This window comes from Netta rufina, assembly GCF_964035555.1.
Source record: "Netta rufina genome assembly, chromosome: 5".
NCBI lineage: Eukaryota > Metazoa > Chordata > Aves > Anseriformes > Anatidae > Netta > Netta rufina.
In genome coordinates, this window is record NC_140128.1 from 50270796 (window position 1) to 50288822 (window position 18027).

The following is an 18027-nucleotide window of genomic DNA, read 5'->3' on the forward strand; positions in this document are numbered from 1 at the left end:
ATAATTTTAGCTCTTCTGAAGAACTTCAAGTTTATTTTAGATTTCTTAAAAAAAACTCATTTAACTAAAACTGTTGTAGTTAGAAAATAGTAAGAGTTCTTCCAAGTAGTGTAGAAGACTACTGGATAATTCATTGCTGCTACATTTTCATGCTATAATCAGCAAGAACTGTCCAGTAGAGTATCTCAAATTTCTCAGTTTAGGCTTCATGGATTTTATTAGCAGTAAACACATATTAAGACCATCTCTTAGTTTCAAGACTTAGGTTACAGAAATCAGCATACAATTATAGCAAATAATATTTGAGTTTCTTGGTAAAATTATGTACTATTCTTATGCTAACATTGAACCACCTACAAAAATATTACTATATTACTACTAAACGTAATGATTTTCCATCTAAAAAGAGAACTATACAGAAACCCAAAAAGAAAGAAGTAAAAAGCATGACAAAAAGATAAATGCTCCAATCCCTGATGACCATTCAATTTTAATATCTTTATTACTTAATATTTATACATATTTTAATGGCATTTAAAGTACAACCTGCACATTAAAAATTTCTTCTGCAATCATCATCGTGAACCACCAGGTAGGGAGACTGGAAACAAAGGATTAAGAGGACAGGTTTTTAAAACAACCTGACTACCTTCTTTATATATTTTGCCTTAAAATTGATATACAAATCTCACCAACATGTTAAATTTCTTTTAAAACCATTAACGTATAATTGGAAAGAGACCATCAATTCTCATCAAGCCTAACTTATTGTAGACTCTGCTTATATTTGTAGTTTATACTTAATACATTACCTGATGCTTAGAGAATTCCTGACTCCATTTCTCTTTTGTCCATGATTCAGTTACCTCTAAACTTGAATACTCTCCCACTTTAAGATCTGAATGTGTCCTGACAGCTGACACTTGTTGAGCAACTTGATTTGCTTAAAAGAAAGAGACAAAAAACCCTCAGTCACACACAAATTAATGTATGAAAAAACCTTTAAGATGTTTGCTCTATTACTAGCACCATATTTCTTAATGTGATCTTTGTTAGGCCAAACCAGGCTAGCTGCATGGCAACTACCTCCATGTAAAACTACAGTAAGGAAACAAATTGCTAATTAAACTGCACTTCAGATTTTATGCCTTGATTTTAAACCAGAAAACAGGAGATGTAAAAGATAAAGAGTTGGTATCAAGAGTACGATAGGCAACAAGTGAAAGGTATCAATCACATTCTTTAGTCAGCATCCTTACTGCTAAGGACTTCATGAAAAAGTTTCTCCCAACACTGCTTTCACACAGCTTCCCTTAAGGAGTATCCCCTGACAGTAACATTAGCACATTTGGGAACTTTGTATACTTCTCTTCTTACCTGAGTTGACCAAGAACACAGTTCTTCTTCCATTTTTGTTGAAATCTCCCCTGATCTGATAGGACAGCTCTTTAGTGAGTAGTACTGCAATAAAAGTCTTCCCTGAGCCAGTGTTTAAACAGACTATTGTATTATGATCCAAAGCTGCTTCAAGCAGTTCAACCTAGATTAAAAAATATTATTATTTGCAGCAACGCAGTGAAAAGGCTGACAAAAAACAACACAGGTGGTAAATAAACTACAGACAGGCCAATGTTACCTCTTAGAGCCCTTTCTCTCAGTGCCACAGAATAAAGAGTGTCCTCATTAGTGACAAAGCCCTGCTTCTAAAACTAAATTCCTCTAGTATCATTATATATTCATGTTCTAAATATCTTTCTAACTATAGCTTTTTAAGAGATGACTATGTTACTAGATATACTGTCTGAAACAACAAGCTAGTGCTTTTAAATCTAATTATATACATCAATTAAGTCAAATATGCAAGTACGTTAGCTCACTGTGATATAACCTTTTCAGTAATACTAGCTAAATGCTAGCTTTCAGGCACCTCTGCAGGGCACAAAGAGAACTGAAATTCCAGAAACCAGAAATAGCTTTCTGTAGCAAACTGAAAATCAGAGTGCCCTGACAGCATTTCTGATGTTACTGAAGTGTTTTGATACATATGTGAATCAAAATCTGTATTTACTACGGAGAAGACAGAAGGAGACATGACTTTATGCATATAATCACAGTGTACAATCTTGTGCATCTTGCAGAGAGCAGAGCAGGAGAATATTCAGCTTAAAAGTCTGGTTTATTAGAGCAAACTGGTAAGAGGGAACAGGATTATTACAAAAGCAGAATGCAGCCAAGGTAAGGAAACAGAGACACAATTAGCTCCCAATAGGTGGAGCTGTAAGAGATGTATGCCTAGGCTGTGTCCAACACTACTTTCTCCAGCTGCTCTAGTTCCTTCTCTATTGAATTGATGGATTTAATTTTACTAATATATTAACGTCAGAAAAAACAAAGTATTATCACTAGTACCTGATATTTTCTTGGCGTGTAAATGTTATCATGAATTGCTTCTTGTTGCCATGGTAGTCCAAAAAAAGGACCCATTGGGGAGGAAGCAGGGGTCATGAGCTGCAGTCCCGCCATGCTGAGGGATTGCAAAGCAGGGCTTTTCATTCATTCATCCAGTGTTTCTTTCATTGCATTTTTGTTCCAGCACAGCCTACTATGAGAAGAAAGAGAAACAATATTAGATAATCACAATATAAAGCAAAACCAAAACAAAATCTAAAAAATAATATAAAACTTTATTCTTATTTCACTTCCAGTAAGCAGTAAGTCTCGTTATTTTCAGCAGAACATTTCAATTTCAAACTTGGAGACTTTCTTCATTTAAAGATGTGTATTTATCAAAGAAATTCAAAAGGAGCTGCACTTCATGGGTCGAAGTTCATTCTAGTCACTTGGATTTGTACCTTTCTGAATGAAGTTCTATTTGTGTTCTGACAACCCCCCCCTTTTAAAATTTATTGATTAACAAAGAAATAAAGCTGTTCTAGCTTTGCTTCATGAAAGAAAATAAATAGATTTTTGATACCGTCGGTACTAAGTCAGTCTACCACATTTTCCATTTTTCTTTCTGTGCAAGAAGTCCTATGACCAGTCAAAACTTTACATACACATACATGCACGCAACATGGACTTTATTTTAATCAAAGGAAAATGAACAGAAGCTTCAAAAGAACCTCTGTTTTCAGTTAACCTAACCAGAATCTGTTGAAGAGCTGATGGCAATTTAACAAATGATTGCTGATGATGCTGATAAGAACTTGATAAGAACTAATGGATAATGGGTCCCTTGTCAGGTTAACCATAAGTTTCCAGAAAGATACTCTAATTAATAGACAATCCATTCACAACTACACACCAGAAAATACTACCCCTAGTAAAGGGAAACCCTTCATCACTGAAGGCTTTTAGGAATGTTTGATAACTGTCAGGAAAATCAAAGTATAAATCAATTCTACCTTTCCCAGGGAGACTGAATAGACAAGGCATGAAGGTGTACTATAGAGCTATTTGCTATAATACAAACATACTGCATCAACTCTGATGAACTTTTTGAACTCCTCCCCCCACCTTCAAAGCAGATAAATATCCTACTCAACTAAACAATGTTTTCAATAGCTGGTTTCCCTTGACATTTCCAGATGTTCTGAATTCATTTAATGCCCTTTTTTTTTTTTTTTTTTGGGGGGGGGGGGGGGGGGGGGGAGGGGACAGGACTGATGCTAAAACTACCCCGGCTTCAGATTTAAGACTTAAAAACATATGAGAAAAAGCTAATTACCACCCTATCGTATAGAAATGTCCTTGCTATTCTGTACAACAGGAAAAATAATTTTTGCAACTGTTGCACTAGGAAAGAATATTTGTAATTCTGAGACAAGTGTGATATGGTATGTAACAGAAAACACTGACCTCTGAAGGTTATGAGAAATAATTACTTTGAAAGACTATAAATAAAGCAGTCCAAGTAAGAAGAAAAGTATTCATTTCTCTTTGTATTAAGACAAAGTTTTCTTTTATTTACAACAGAGTGTAAGCTCTTCATTGTATATTCATATTTCCAAGTTAAATATTACAGTTTAGACCATGTCTAGACAGTGACTTGTACATGTATTCTAATGTAACTAACATTAAGTAACTATGAGAAGCTCTGATGAGATCAGACTGATTCAGTCTAGGTTCCATCTCCTGTGTATCCTGTAAGACAAAAAGAAGGCATTACATTGAATTATATGATTATTCCTCTTGGACATTTATGCAGAAGTAATGCCCCTTTACAAAAAATAGTCAGAGACAAAGCTTTGTTTCAATTTATTTTTTTTCCAAAGGGGCAGGAGAAGCCTGAAGGGCAGTGTGGTTAAGTTGAAGTAACACTGCTGCACTCCATTATAAAGAACTATTTCTGTTTTAAAGGCAGCCAGAAAGAAATGCTTAGTGAAAAAGAGGGTGAACTCAACTTTAGTCTTTGGCTCGGGAATCAATGCACTTCCCTCTCTATCAGAAAAGTATTTCTTTACTAAAAGGAGAGTGCTACTATTCCAGGAATCTAGTCTGATATTTTAATTTGAGCTTCACAGAAACTGTCAGGGTTAGAAGATACCAGAAATAAAAGATGAAAAAAATAAAATCAAAGAAAAAAGAAAAAAGAAATCAAGGGCTTAAGGGGAAAAAAAAGTAATGTATTATTTTAAAAGATGTACTAGAATGTCAAGAGCATTCTCTAACTGATTTTTCCAGTTGCTTTTGAATGAATCTCCGAACTCAATCAAATCTTGTGATTACTTCTCATTTACTTTTTCAGTCCCATAACCTAAGTTATGTTTTCAGCCTGGGTCTTTCACATTCTCTAAATGGAAAAGAACAGATCAATACAATATTGCTTTATTTGGTTGCAAATAAAAAACCAACATAGGTTACACACATCATAAATTCAGAAATACATTATTATTCGTTTCAGTTGTAATACAAGAAGAGTCCTGGAGATTTTAAAGTTGTTTTTATAGATTTCAGGCTGTATACGAGAACGTGCAGGTTCAGTTCTAATAACTGGAATAGTCACTTCATACAGTCTGCAAATCCATTAAGACCAAAAGAGTGTTTGGTTCACTCCCTTTGGAGCCAGTGGCTTCATGGATGGCTGCTCCTTCACTGAAGTTTCCACAGTTCTGTGCCATATAAGACAAGTAGCAGGAGATGTGTGTAGGTGCTACAATTGCACGTAGTAAGAGATGATCATCCTTGACATTCTGATCTCCGAAGCATTTACACATCAAATGTACTGATGTTAATCAATATGGAATTAATCAGATTACATCAGTCAGGTGACAAGGACTCTTGTGCGATACACAGGCTTCCCCAGCTACTGGTAGAAAGCACCTGGAAACTCCGGGCACTGCTAACATAGAAGCAGCTTCTGTATGAAGTAACAGCTAATGCGCATGAGTTGGGGGGGACTAGTGGAAAGTTCTCCCCCTCTCAAGGTAATAAATGAGCTTATCCTTTAATGTATCTGGCTTTTCTTTTTTATATTCAAATGAATAACATGTTATTTGGTAACAGAAAAAAAATCCTTTGAAGAATGCAGAGGTCTTTCTGATGACAACATTTCATTGAAATGGCCTCAGGCACTTTTCTCTACTTCCACAAAGAAACTCATGTAGAAGCATAATTTCTATTTGCTTTTCAGTTTTAAAACAAGACCTGGTAACAGTCATAATTGTTCAAGGCTGGAATGGACCAGGATTTTTTTATTTTTTTTTTTTAAATTTTTTTGCTAAGGTGACTTGCCCATCATTTCCATACCTAAGCTCAGCCACTTTGGTCTTATACAGCATTTAGGATCAGCTATGTCTCCTTTTTGTTTGCTATTCCACCTATTTTGTATTTCTTTTCCAAACCATAAATACAACCTCAGGAAAAACAAATTAAATATTAAAAGATTAAAAATTAAATATGTTTGAGAAATCTTTTAGTAAAACAAACTTAGGATCTTTAGGATCTAATATTCAAAGAAGCTTATCTCCTTTTCAACATACTGCTCCATGACAATGATACCAGGATAGCTATCCCACTGCAAGGAGCAGAGATTCATACTTAAATGCAGCTCCAGATTGATACTACAAATCACTGCCTCGCTCCTGGGAAATATTGTACACTGTAAACTAGTTTTGTTTCCTACATAGCTTCATGAAAGACCTGCCCTAAAATACAATCATCTCATCCAGATAAAAAAGCATTCTCATTAAAAATCATGCAATTTTGTGAAGTGCAAAAGAAGAAGTATGTATGCATTAGTAACTTAAAACTGAGTGAGGCAGTGCACACTTGAAACAGCTTTGATTCCCACCCACTGTATGGTTACTCAGGTAAGAAGAAAGAAGTCCACCTCCGTAAACCACCAATGCTACTTCCTGGTGTGTTGAACAGTTTCCTAGTTCTGGCCTTCATTTTTATTATTTGTATTGGAAGTATATAAGATCTGACAAGACCAATGTCAATGTTATTATGGGAATAGGCCATAATAATGAAGTAATTATATCATTATAAGTCTCTATTTCAACAGCAAGGAAAAATATCAAGTTCTTCAATAAAAGAAAAGCAGTGCAAGCCCATCTAGAAATAAGAAGGGGAAAAACACATCTACTTGAAGAACAGGTTTTAAATTGGAAACAGTTGAGATGTAAGTACATATGTTCAGAATTTGTGGACAGAAGTTAACCGAGCCCTGAAACTAGCTAAAAGGGAAGCAGGAAAATAAAACAGTCCTGCTCTGCCAGTATAAGTAACAAAGATATCTACAAAGATGTTCTATCTTTACCAACTGTGTTATTTGGATATTGATACAGCAAGAAACTAAGAACTTGCTGAAGTCAAATTTAAAGGGAAAAATACAGGAAACAGAAGTTCTGCTTCATGAGGCTCTAGACTAGGCTATAAAAGCTGGACAAAAGCAGCATAGTGTCCAGCCTTATCTGTTCTTAGGAAATAAATACTGAAAAGGTCCAATTTTTTTGGCCACAAGTCTTGGTAGTTTAACAGCAAAACCCACAACTTGATATCCTCACTTTAATGTGTGTTTATGCGAACACACAATGAACTGTAAACTTCAAATAAGATTAGCCCAGTGTTCTACCTTTTAAAGAAATGTATTTCAAAAAGGCACAAGGTTGGGAATGAACATTTAGTAGCAGCTTCTTCCAGGCTAGGATGATTCTGGAACACAGGTATAGGTTTTTCAGTCACAGGACCATACCTAAGTTGAAGCAGTCCTTTGGTGCACAAGAAAACTTCCAGTTTTACTGCACTAAGGAATACAAGCCAAACCAAGTAGGACGCTCACCTGAAATAGGACATCCTGGATCTAGCCCTGCTCCAAGGACTGTTTAAAACATTTATAGAATGACACCGAAGTAAACAGGGAAGAGACTGGAGCCACTGGGATTTATCTTTCAAGTTTTTAACCACCAGTTGCATGCCTACTACATGTTAGATTTATAACAACTTAATACAAAACTACACCTCCCTCCTATTCACAAAAAATTATTACTGCCAAATACAACATATTTCCTCTGCCTTCAAGACCTCTAGCCTTGATGTCTGAATTTCTACCTGACACAGTCTTAACGATAAAAAAAATATTTCTGATGCCGTAGGTTTTCATCTTTGCCTACAAGTTTTTGATTTATTATTTAAAAACACTGTCAGCATTGGAAGAAAAAACAGATTAACCTCTGATAGGAAGAGATGAAATAACACTTACTTGAGAGTAAATAAACCATAATCCATACAAGAAATAGGAACAGAAACTTGTTGCTTGTATATTCTCTCCCATGAGCACCTAAAGAGTCTCAACATCGCACCCTTTCCAACAAATTACACATCTGAGTGCTACATGAAACATTAATGTGTTAAAAGATCTACAGAAAATTCTTTCCTGATAATGGATGAATAAAAAGAAATTTGTAAAATATTAAGAATACAAAATACAGAGTCAAAGATCAATGTAAATGTTAATTTAAAAATATGGAAAATATTCGGTTAACACTAAAAAGTTTGTTATAGTGACTTCTTTTTATACTGTAAGCTCTCTCCAGCAAGAATTATTTTGCTCAAGTGAAGGTGTACATACGAGATTCTTCTGTTATCTCGTTTCTAAATCAGGATCAGAAACTTTCCTAAGTTTCTGAAGGACATCACTTGGCCCAGATGATTAAAGTACGGAAACACTGTCAAACAGTATAATTAAAGAGCATTAATCAGAAATCCCTGTTATTGCTTGCTATCTTTAACATATTTCAACACATACAGGGAAGCTGCACAAAACATTCCATATCAATTATCCTTCAGAGACCTTCACCAGATGCACTAACAGTTTTCGTGGTCCTACAATATTTTTTAAAATAAAAATTTAGATCTACTCACTTTCAAGACACACAAACAGAATGCATAAATGCTTACAAAGCTTAAGTATACCTCCAAAAGCCAACTTCCCTGTTTTCCCTAGTACAATCAGTATTCACTGTGAATGTTCATCTTGAACTAGATTTTATTTGTTATATTTTTATGATATAAAATCAGCCTTACACTGCAACCAGAACATTGGTCGTTAACAGCAAGGCAAGGGAGCCCAAGGCTGCTTTTTGTTGTTCAGAAAACTTTAATTGGAGAACCTAGGAAAATTAAAATTACACTGAGGCTCCACATTTGAATGAGCTGCTTCTGAAGCACTTCTACATGCAACACGATATAGTTAGCAGCTGGAATGCCTGCCAGACTCCTCCTAAACTTCTGACAATAGGAGAGAAATGGAGTATAACATGACACTTAGCAGATTCAGATAAATGCACAACCCCTGAAGTCCTTCAAGTGTTCAGTCACTGGTACGTGCAAACCTGGATTTGAGGCAAATGTGTAATAAACGCTTTCCGTTGCAATTAGCCCAGCTCTATCAATAAAGCCAACAGGACACAGTTCACACCAACAAACTTACGCTGCTGTACACTGTAACAGACCCTAAAGCAATAGGATTATACCTTGATATATCAGCATAGCATACATGGGCTGCAAGGTATTTGCCAGTACAGAAATAAAATGAGAAAATGAAAACGTATCTGTTTTCTAGCATATTGCTACTGACACAAGTATACAGTTTAAAAAGGAGACAGTTCTCCTGTAACACATACAGACATGCAGCCAGATACTAGGACAAACTATTTCATCTTTTAAAAAGATGCATACAAATCCCAGTGCAACTGGCCTGCCTATGCAGTTCATTAATCAGGGGTGCAGAACTGCTGAGATGCAGATTTCTCCTTTCACCCCCTTAACACAGAGGGCAAGAGATAAAACTTGAAGCACACAGCATTTAAATACAAGGCAAAGAGAGGTGAAGACAGGTGAAATTAGGTACATGTATGCCCTCTCTATGACATCAAACCACGTATCATTTTATTTTTTTATACACAACTTTAATCACAGAGTCTCTCTCCTGTTTTTGCTCAACTATAACCCAAACTGAAGCATACTGTTGAGAGTAAGACCAAAACTAGTTACCTGCCATCTACTTTCCTCAGTAAGTTTTTATCTCCTAAAACATACAAACTTAGTTCTAATTCTAACACTTTGCCTCTTCCCTCTTCCCCTTTATTTCCTCTCTATTTCACCTACACAACCATACTTCAGTGTAAAACCCACAACTGAATGTTAAACAATAACCACTCCAAAAATACATTTCCAATCATATCTGGTTTTACAGAAAATATCAAGGCACGTGTTGCGTAGCAAACACCTTTCTTTATGCCATTGCTTCACCTAACCATCCACAGATAACATCATGTAGGTATTTTCATCATTCTTTCCAAAGTAAGTCAACCTAAGTTTCTATATCCACACGCACAGCAGTCACTTAATAGTCCTGAAGGAGCTTTAAATATAAACCAGGGGAATATACTGAAGCGGTGCACAAAAATCTGTTTCTCCCATACCACAAACTTACCGTTTTAATTTCTGCAGCCTCTGTGCTTATGCTTTCCAAACTGCATTTTGACATCATGATATCAGCTTGTAGGTTAATCACATAATTTGCAAGCTTCGGCTCTTAAAAAGAAGAACAAAAAATCCCTCTGAAGTATAAAAATGATTTGAAAAGGGAACTACAATACCAGGGTTAATTGTGGAAATTCATTTGCTTAGAAATATTATAAATGTGTCAGAAATGAACTAAAATAGTTCATTTCTCTTGGCCAATTAAAGTCCATCTTGTGCATGATTTTATTTTAGTAGTAGAAACACAAAATTATTATTATTATTATAAAATAATTATGATTTAAATGCTAATTTCTGATAGTTTAAATATGCAAGGAAAGCATAATTCCCTAATCCTACTTAACAGGTTACTATGATTAATACTAATAATTGTTTCATATGAAAATATAGTAGAAGTATGTTTTCAACTATTTTTTTTTCAAATGTAATGTTTTTTCCATACACAAATACTTTCATTTCACTTAAATTAAACATAAAAAATGGAATTCAGATTTTTAGTTTCAATTTGAAGCCACAATAAATTAATAAAAAAGCAGCAACAATTTCTAAGCAATTAGAACATGTATATTTAAATAAAAGTAATATTTTGCAATTAATAAATTTCAAATTGTATAAAAACACATTTAGCTATACACGTAAAATCAGCAGTAATTCATGACAACTTCATAGATACATTAGCAACTTTATAAAACTAACTTAAAACACAAAACATAGTATATCTAAGCAGATTTACAATATTCTCAAAGCTCTAAAGCACAAAATTTACATGAGATATTCACCTAAAGTATTAGTTTTCCCAGACCTAGAGAGACTCTGAAGTCAAATTTTTTTTAATCAATACTGAAAACTTAAATGCAAAATGAATCTTGATAAAAATTTCTACTCCAATCAGTTCCATAAAGTTAACGAGAAGGACACTCCCAAGATTACTTCAGTATGTTCATTTTTACCTCAAATGCTGACGCTGAGCTTTTCCAGAGTTTCCAAGCCTGTAATTTTGTTTCACCCTAGGTAACCTAAAAGGCAATATAAAAAGAGAGCATTTTAACATGAACTGCCATAAAAATCAATTGTGCCATGTGGTAGTCTGCTTTCTTGCATTTTAATATTTAGCTCTGTAGCAACAGCACATGGTCCTTCAAAATCTAATTATCATATGCCCTTTTTTGGCTAGGGATACAGACAGTCAGCATCTGAAAGCCATAAGTGCTCAGGAGATATTTGCATATATTCTGTTTTATCTGCTAAAGTAATTGCTAGCTGAGTACAACTAGATTTACAATTTTCTTCCCCTGTGCTCCCTCCACAGGAGTTTCACCTAATACTGTGATGAGGTCTTAAAGCAATTTATCAGCTGACAGTTTTGAAAAAGCTTAAAGAATATGCACTCCTTTCGAGAAAGCCAAATAAACAATTTTTGCTTTATTTTATAACAAGAATGTGTAGGGAGTGCGAAGCAGAAAATCTGATGAGTACTGTGTTAATGTATAAAATAGACCGATACAAATCTCACTGCCAGGGATACTTTTCAAGTTCACGTTTGCATCACACACACATCTTTTTCTGCACAAAATACAGAAAATTATTGGTAGGAAGTCGTGAGTAGAATTTAAATTGATTGTAATACGTTCCTGTTATGTCTAGATTATTCATCTATTCACCGCCGCCAAAACATGAACCAGAATACATATTGCACTGAACCAGAAAATAGCCTAACAACATAAAACTGTCACTTCTGCAAGAAAAATACAGAAATAAACCACAGTTTATATCGTTTCTTCCTGCTTCTCTTGCAACTACAGCATTTAGTTACCCTTCCACATAACAAACACGAAGTCTCAATTATTTGTCAGCAGAGCTAATGCCATGTATTGCTTCACACAGCAAACACACTTTATTCTGTAATCACAGATGGCAAGCAAAAAGCAAACAAATTGGTAGGTAAGATTTGGGAGAACCAAAGAAGTGTGTAATTCTCCACCAAGCCCAACAATTTCCTTTGGCACATCCGAGCTGTAAACCAGAAGACTGCAGCCTTAATCGACTGGCAGGCAGGAATTACAGTAGGCCCTTTTAATGCTGAAGCTAACATACAACCAGACAGGCCACATTCCTGAGATGCAGTCAAGTTCTCCTACAAAACAGCAAACTTCTATGCCATTAGCATCTAAATGGTGCTGGTGCACCCGCCCAGACAAAAGCCTGGTGCAGCAGCCAGCCGGGCCTGCAGGCCCAAGGCCTGTGCAGCTTGCCAGTGATCCCAGCCCAACAAGGGATGCAGACAGGGCTTACCCCAGTAAATAACAAAACAGCCAGCTTTGATTGCCTACAAAAAAATCAGAGCCCAATCTGATATAACTTTTTCAACCACAGAATACATGTATACAATATAATTTATATAATTTTACTCTACACTGGCTGTAAGTCTTGTTAAAAAAAACAGAGGAGAAAAAGGCAAAGTGACTTTTTAAATAACGCTGATACCACTAAAAACAGAAGACATTCTAGAAAACTCGAACAGTAACAATTTTTGAGAGCTCAATATTCACATATTTCATCTAAAGGTAGAAGGTAAGCATTCCAAAACAGCTGGTTATTTTGTCTAATTAGGCACACTGCAAACACACCAAATAATCAAAGTATAAAGCAGCAACATGGAAAAAAATCAGGTCCTATAAAGACGTCAAAAAAAGCATCCAAGAAGTGACACAAGTTACTCCTGCAGATCTCCGATGCCCTGGCAATCTGCAAGCGACAAGTCTCTGCCAAACTCAGCCAAGACCTTCAAGTATGTAGGCTATTTGCTACTCCAGAAAAGACAAGTAAACAAATGTATCATGTAGTACATAGAGGAATATATCAACAGGTTTGGTTTTTGTTTTTTTCATACTGTGGTTTTATAATTCAGTATTTGTAAATTATCTTGATGTGATACCTAACTGTTGCTATTTAAAAAAAATTAGAGGATGGAAGAATGAAATATTATAAACAAAAAAACAGGTGACATACAACAGGCAATGGACTGAATTTGAAACACAGATTATCAGTATTCTCTCTCCATCACCATCTACAGTTTGAAGTTAAACTATTACTTCTGTCCAAATTATGATGTTAATGCTTAATTAAACTATTATTCATGAACTGTTAACAGCTTGAAAATTAGTTTCTTTTCTTGCAGGATCTATGCAATCAGACTGAAGCTCACAAGAGAGCTATGGGGTGAACCACCTTCATGAAAACACAAACGCATTGTAGCACGATTCAAAACCCTGCAGCATAAGAGGGTAAAAACCACTATTATGGTTAAGAGAAAGCCCTCTGGGCTGGCATCCTCCGTGTGTACATGTTATGAAGTGGAGTCAGTACCAAGTGGGAGTCAGCCTTCTCTGCAATGCATTATCCCAGCAACCTTGTATTTCAAATATTTTTCTTTTCTTTTTCTTACTGCAAACACAGCTAGTCAGGAACCCCAGTACAAACTGCATACTACCTCAGATTGACTCCAAAACAAAATACTTTTAGCATCTGTGGAACTAAGCCTTCTCCATGGAAGTCTGGGGAAAAAAAAAAAAATACTCAGAACACCTCTAAATGCGAAGCCAACTGTAAGAACACTGAAACATTTAATAGATTTCACAATTAAAGTCAAATTACTCCATGCAATACTTGCCTTTTTTTTTCATGCTACTATTTGAAAACTTGCCCATTTAAAAATCAGGTAACTACATGAAGTAGGATCTATGAACTTAAGTATATTATTACATCAATATCACAAGAAAATATAGTCAAACATATCAATGAATTTATCTATCATGTGGTCCTTTACTTGGGTAGCAAATTATTTACTGGCAATTATTTAATTTAGCTAAAGGTTACATTTAAGCCTCTCAGGCAAGTGTATGTTTTGACAGGAAGGCAATTAAGCAGACCTTAGGGCAGGGATTTCTCTTTTCCCCAGCCCAGGGGCAAGCTGTGAGGCAAGTACAGTTCCAAAGCACCAATTATTCTTGCTTATGGTAAGTAAAAGCAGCAGCTGCCCCCTGAATATAACCCCACGTGGGGATTTCAAGCCTGTTATTTGCGTAAACAAAAACATAAATCCTTCCTCCCCATGTGGCAAAAAGTCAAGCTCCCCAAAACACAGGTGTTTGACAGTTTTCTGTTCTTTCTCTGCCAGAAAATCCAAAGTTACTAACAGAGTTCTACAATACAAGAGGTCTCTGAAATTACTAGCGTCACAATGCAAAAAATCTATGGATATCTGGGTTTTTAAGCCATCTTCTACAATTTTCACTGACAGTCTAAATGAAAGTTCAGATCTCATAGCACTGATTATAATATTAATTCATCTACCACCTGAAATTCAGTATGGAAATAGTAGGCTTAATAATATGCAAATTAATTTGGGGAAATTAATAGTGCAAATTAACTCATCCTAACGAAACACACAAAATATTGAAGTATTACATACTGATTAGTACACTATTTAATTACATTTTGGGCTTTGTGTTTTTTAATCTGTTTTCCTGATAAAGAAAAGCTGCTCACTGATCACACTACAGGTCTGTATACACTCTTTCCTGGCCAACTACCTGTGGGCACAGTGCTGGAATTTTCTTTTATGTGAAGCTGGGATAGAATCAACATTAAGTTCATAAAAATATAGTATAAAGACAGCCAACTAACACTCCCCAAATTAAGAAACCTTTGATGTCTTTTTGCATTAACGTCTTAATGTTTTCTTGCCTCAAAAACAAAAAACACCCCACCATACCTTCTCAGATGCCAGGGAATCCAATCTCCAGACAGGTATCTTCAGATAGGAGGAAGAAAAGGGGGGACAGGGAGGGTAGGGGAAAGACTTCATTCATTTTAATTCATTTTACTGAAGAAAAAACAGCATAATCTGTAAGACACTTCTATATGCCTACCAATTTTTACGTATTTATTTTAAACAAACTATATAATAACGTCTAAAGGTGTAGATGAAAACACTCTGGAATCTTAAGTGTTTCAAGTGCACTCACATAAAATATGAGGAACAGAATCCCCCACTGCCGAACAAGAATACACGTGCAAAGCTGAATAATATTTTTTTATCTGAATTACTTTATCTGAACAAATTACCAAATGGAAAAGATCATTAGAAAAGGAAGTAATTTACACATTTGGCTAACCAACTTACTGTGCAAAGCACAAGAAAAATAAAAATTTTTATAAAGCCATTTCGTGCATTAAGAGCTGAGAATCAACAAGGCTAACAATTACCTGGATGATAATCTCAAATCACCAAGTGCAGTGCAAAATCAACACCAAAAAACTTCGCACACCATGAAGCACTTCACATGGATTCCAGATATTTTTAATTTTCTAAGAATTGAAATAACCTTTCATTTAACAGTAGTTATTACTGCTTTCTATTTGAGTCGCACTGAAAACATTGCAATCCTTGGGAAAGCAGTGGCTTTTATATCCTACAGAAAAACTGGGTCTCAGCCCTTAAGCAGCTACATACCTGGAATACAATGAACATTGCACTAAAAGCTACTGCATTTTATAGATAATGCTATTCCCTCCGTATAAATATATGCATATAAATCAGAACTTAATAACTTTTACATTATTTACAGTTAAAAAAGTTAAGAATAAGACTTCAGCAAGTTATAATGAATTAGTGATTTTTAGTTATTTTAATGCATTGATCACTTTTCAACGTTGTCCAAAAAGGCACATATATTTGCTTACTGCCTGGCATTCAAAGAAGCCTTTAAAATTACATTTTAACATTATGAAGCTAGAAGTTTCATACAGTATTTTTGCATCACAGGTTGTTTGTAGTACTGTTGGTTCTCAAAAATAACCAGCAACGAGAAACCAATTTAGATAATTTATAAAAAAATTACTTGATGAAAAGATGGCAATAGGACAGCTGAAGTCCTTAGCAAAGGTAAAGTGGCAAAAAATAGCAGCGCAGGACAAGACATGTTTGTTTTGTTTTAGTCCTGAATCTGAGGTAAGAAAAACTGCAATGGTTTGTAAATATTATCTTGTGCTCTATAACTTCAGTTTTTCAATGAAAAAGAAAAAAGAAAGACGTCTTTATTCATCACTTGTCTCAAATAGAAATCTTAGAGTAAATATTGTCTTACCAGTGACTTTGAAAAATAAAAATATTTAAGATGCACAAAATACAACTGGAACACTTTCTTGTGCACTATGCATGGGATCACAGATGCCTAACAGTAACAAGCTTAAAATTTAAAGCCCCCCTCCTCCTCTAAATACCTTTCACTCTCTCATTAACTACGGAAGACAGAAGAAGGTCAAACAGATATAAAGCCAAACACATCAGTGAAATTTGGAAGTGCCCTGTTCATCGTGAGGGTGCCCTAACTGCAGTGCTGATGTTGCGAAGCAGCAGTAGCACTCGGAGCCCACGCACACAAATCAGAGAACAGACCTGGTCTGGAGTCAGCCATCTGTGAATCTTCCACAGGAAGAGAATGAATACAAGGTGACAAAAAAATTATGCAGATAAAATAGGTATCTGTGAGAGATTTCTTTGTTCGTGTGCAGGTTAGCAAGTATTTTTGCCTAATGCCAAGTCTACATTATAGGGAAGAATCTTTCTAATCCAATGCAGCATTAGTCCAATTTTTCATGTTAGCTTTGTACATTACAAATATAGTAATGTGTACTTACACTATGCAGCTTCCAAAAAAAGTAACTAAGCTGCTCCTCCTTGCTGAATAATAAAAGAGCTTCAAAAACTGAAATAAGCTGTTTTGCTACTACCTACACGAGCCATTAAAAAAATAGGGAAGATAAGCATATATTTACCTTTTACTTCTCAAAACTGGAGTGGAAGCAATCCCTACCGATAAACAAAAGCATTACCCAACTATAAACATAACATAGAGGTTCCAGATATCAAAGCTATTACTGAATAATGCATCAACTCATTTAGTGATTGAGGCATGTTAGAAAGCAAAATTAAAGGAATTTTGCTAAACGATTCCACTTTTTCTATATTCTTACATAAAGCCATTCAGGGCTGAGAAATAGTGTTTTAAAGCAGCTAAATCCCAGTAAATGGTGCAATTGAGTTTCCAATGTTAGTTTGGGTTCTGGAAGCAATATAACACTGTAGTACTCCAGCTGGCAATTAACCCTTCTGCCCAGGGGAGCTGAGAATTAATATATTCATCAAGTTCTTTCAGTTCCAGATCTAGCCTGAATAACAGATACAATATTGCACTGGAAAGACAGACATACCTACAGGATCTTGGTCCACATTCATCAGTTAAATGTAATTTCTCTCCTCTGTAGCACTAAAGCATAGTCCTACAATTCAGTCAGCTGAGAATTGTATTTTCAGGGCAGAACATAAAGATACAAATTCAGAAGAGTTTTTATAAATATAGATAGCTAGATATAAAATTGTAGATTTTGCTCTATTCTCGGTTCTACATGCACTGAAGTTGTCAAACCACCTACAATTATGCTTAGTATCATCTGATTGCTAGGGGATAAGCAAGCATTTTACAGGTTGCTTGATTCCAGCACAATTAAGCAGCTAACAGCAGGTAGTCATTAATAAAAAACTTCAGATTTTTTGTGATTTTGTCAGTTCAGAGGTCTTAGAAAAAGAAAGATCCAAATTCTGTGATGTCCACCTGGCAGCTGCATGAACAGAGCTTGGACTATCTCCCCTTTCCACTGGTGTCCTAAGCTTCTACTCTGTATATATTAGGACCTACCGGAAAAAAAAAAAAAAAAAAAAAAAGGCAGCTTAGCAGGTATATTCACTACAGAAATCTTGGAAGCATGGGAGGAAAGACAAGAGAAAAGGTAAGGAGTGGAACACATCTCCACCATGTTGACTGGAGAAAAAAACAGATTCACACGTGAATCTCTAATTTGCACTTATCACCATATCATTCTTCCTACTTGGGTTGAAAAAAATCAGTGTTTGACATTTATGACTCATTTTAGGGCAGCACATTGTGGAAACATTCCTCGACACCTTTTGTTATC

At 35.3% G+C, this 18027-nt stretch overlaps 1 protein-coding gene across 5 annotated transcripts in view; it reads right to left on the bottom strand.

Moving 5' to 3' along the window:
- Positions 1–18027, bottom strand: part of DICER1 (dicer 1, ribonuclease III) — a 69176-nt gene that overhangs the window by 40498 nt on the left and 10651 nt on the right. For 2 of the 5 annotated variants that reach the window (XM_084287530.1, XM_084287534.1), the window contains exons 2-6: positions 10941–11006; positions 9941–10041; positions 2410–2602; positions 1378–1540; positions 813–943 (exon numbers count right to left, since the gene is read on the bottom strand). In XM_084287530.1, coding sequence (XP_084143656.1) covers positions 813–943; positions 1378–1540; positions 2410–2553 — 438 coding nt within the window. In that variant the 5' untranslated portion in view covers positions 2554–2602; positions 9941–10041; positions 10941–11006. Of the gene's footprint in view, positions 1–812; positions 944–1377; positions 1541–2409; positions 2603–4075; positions 4122–9940; positions 10042–10940; positions 11007–14764; positions 14971–18027 lie in introns of those variants that run through there. The other 3 variants (XM_084287531.1, XM_084287533.1, XM_084287532.1) reach the window with 3 other exon arrangements.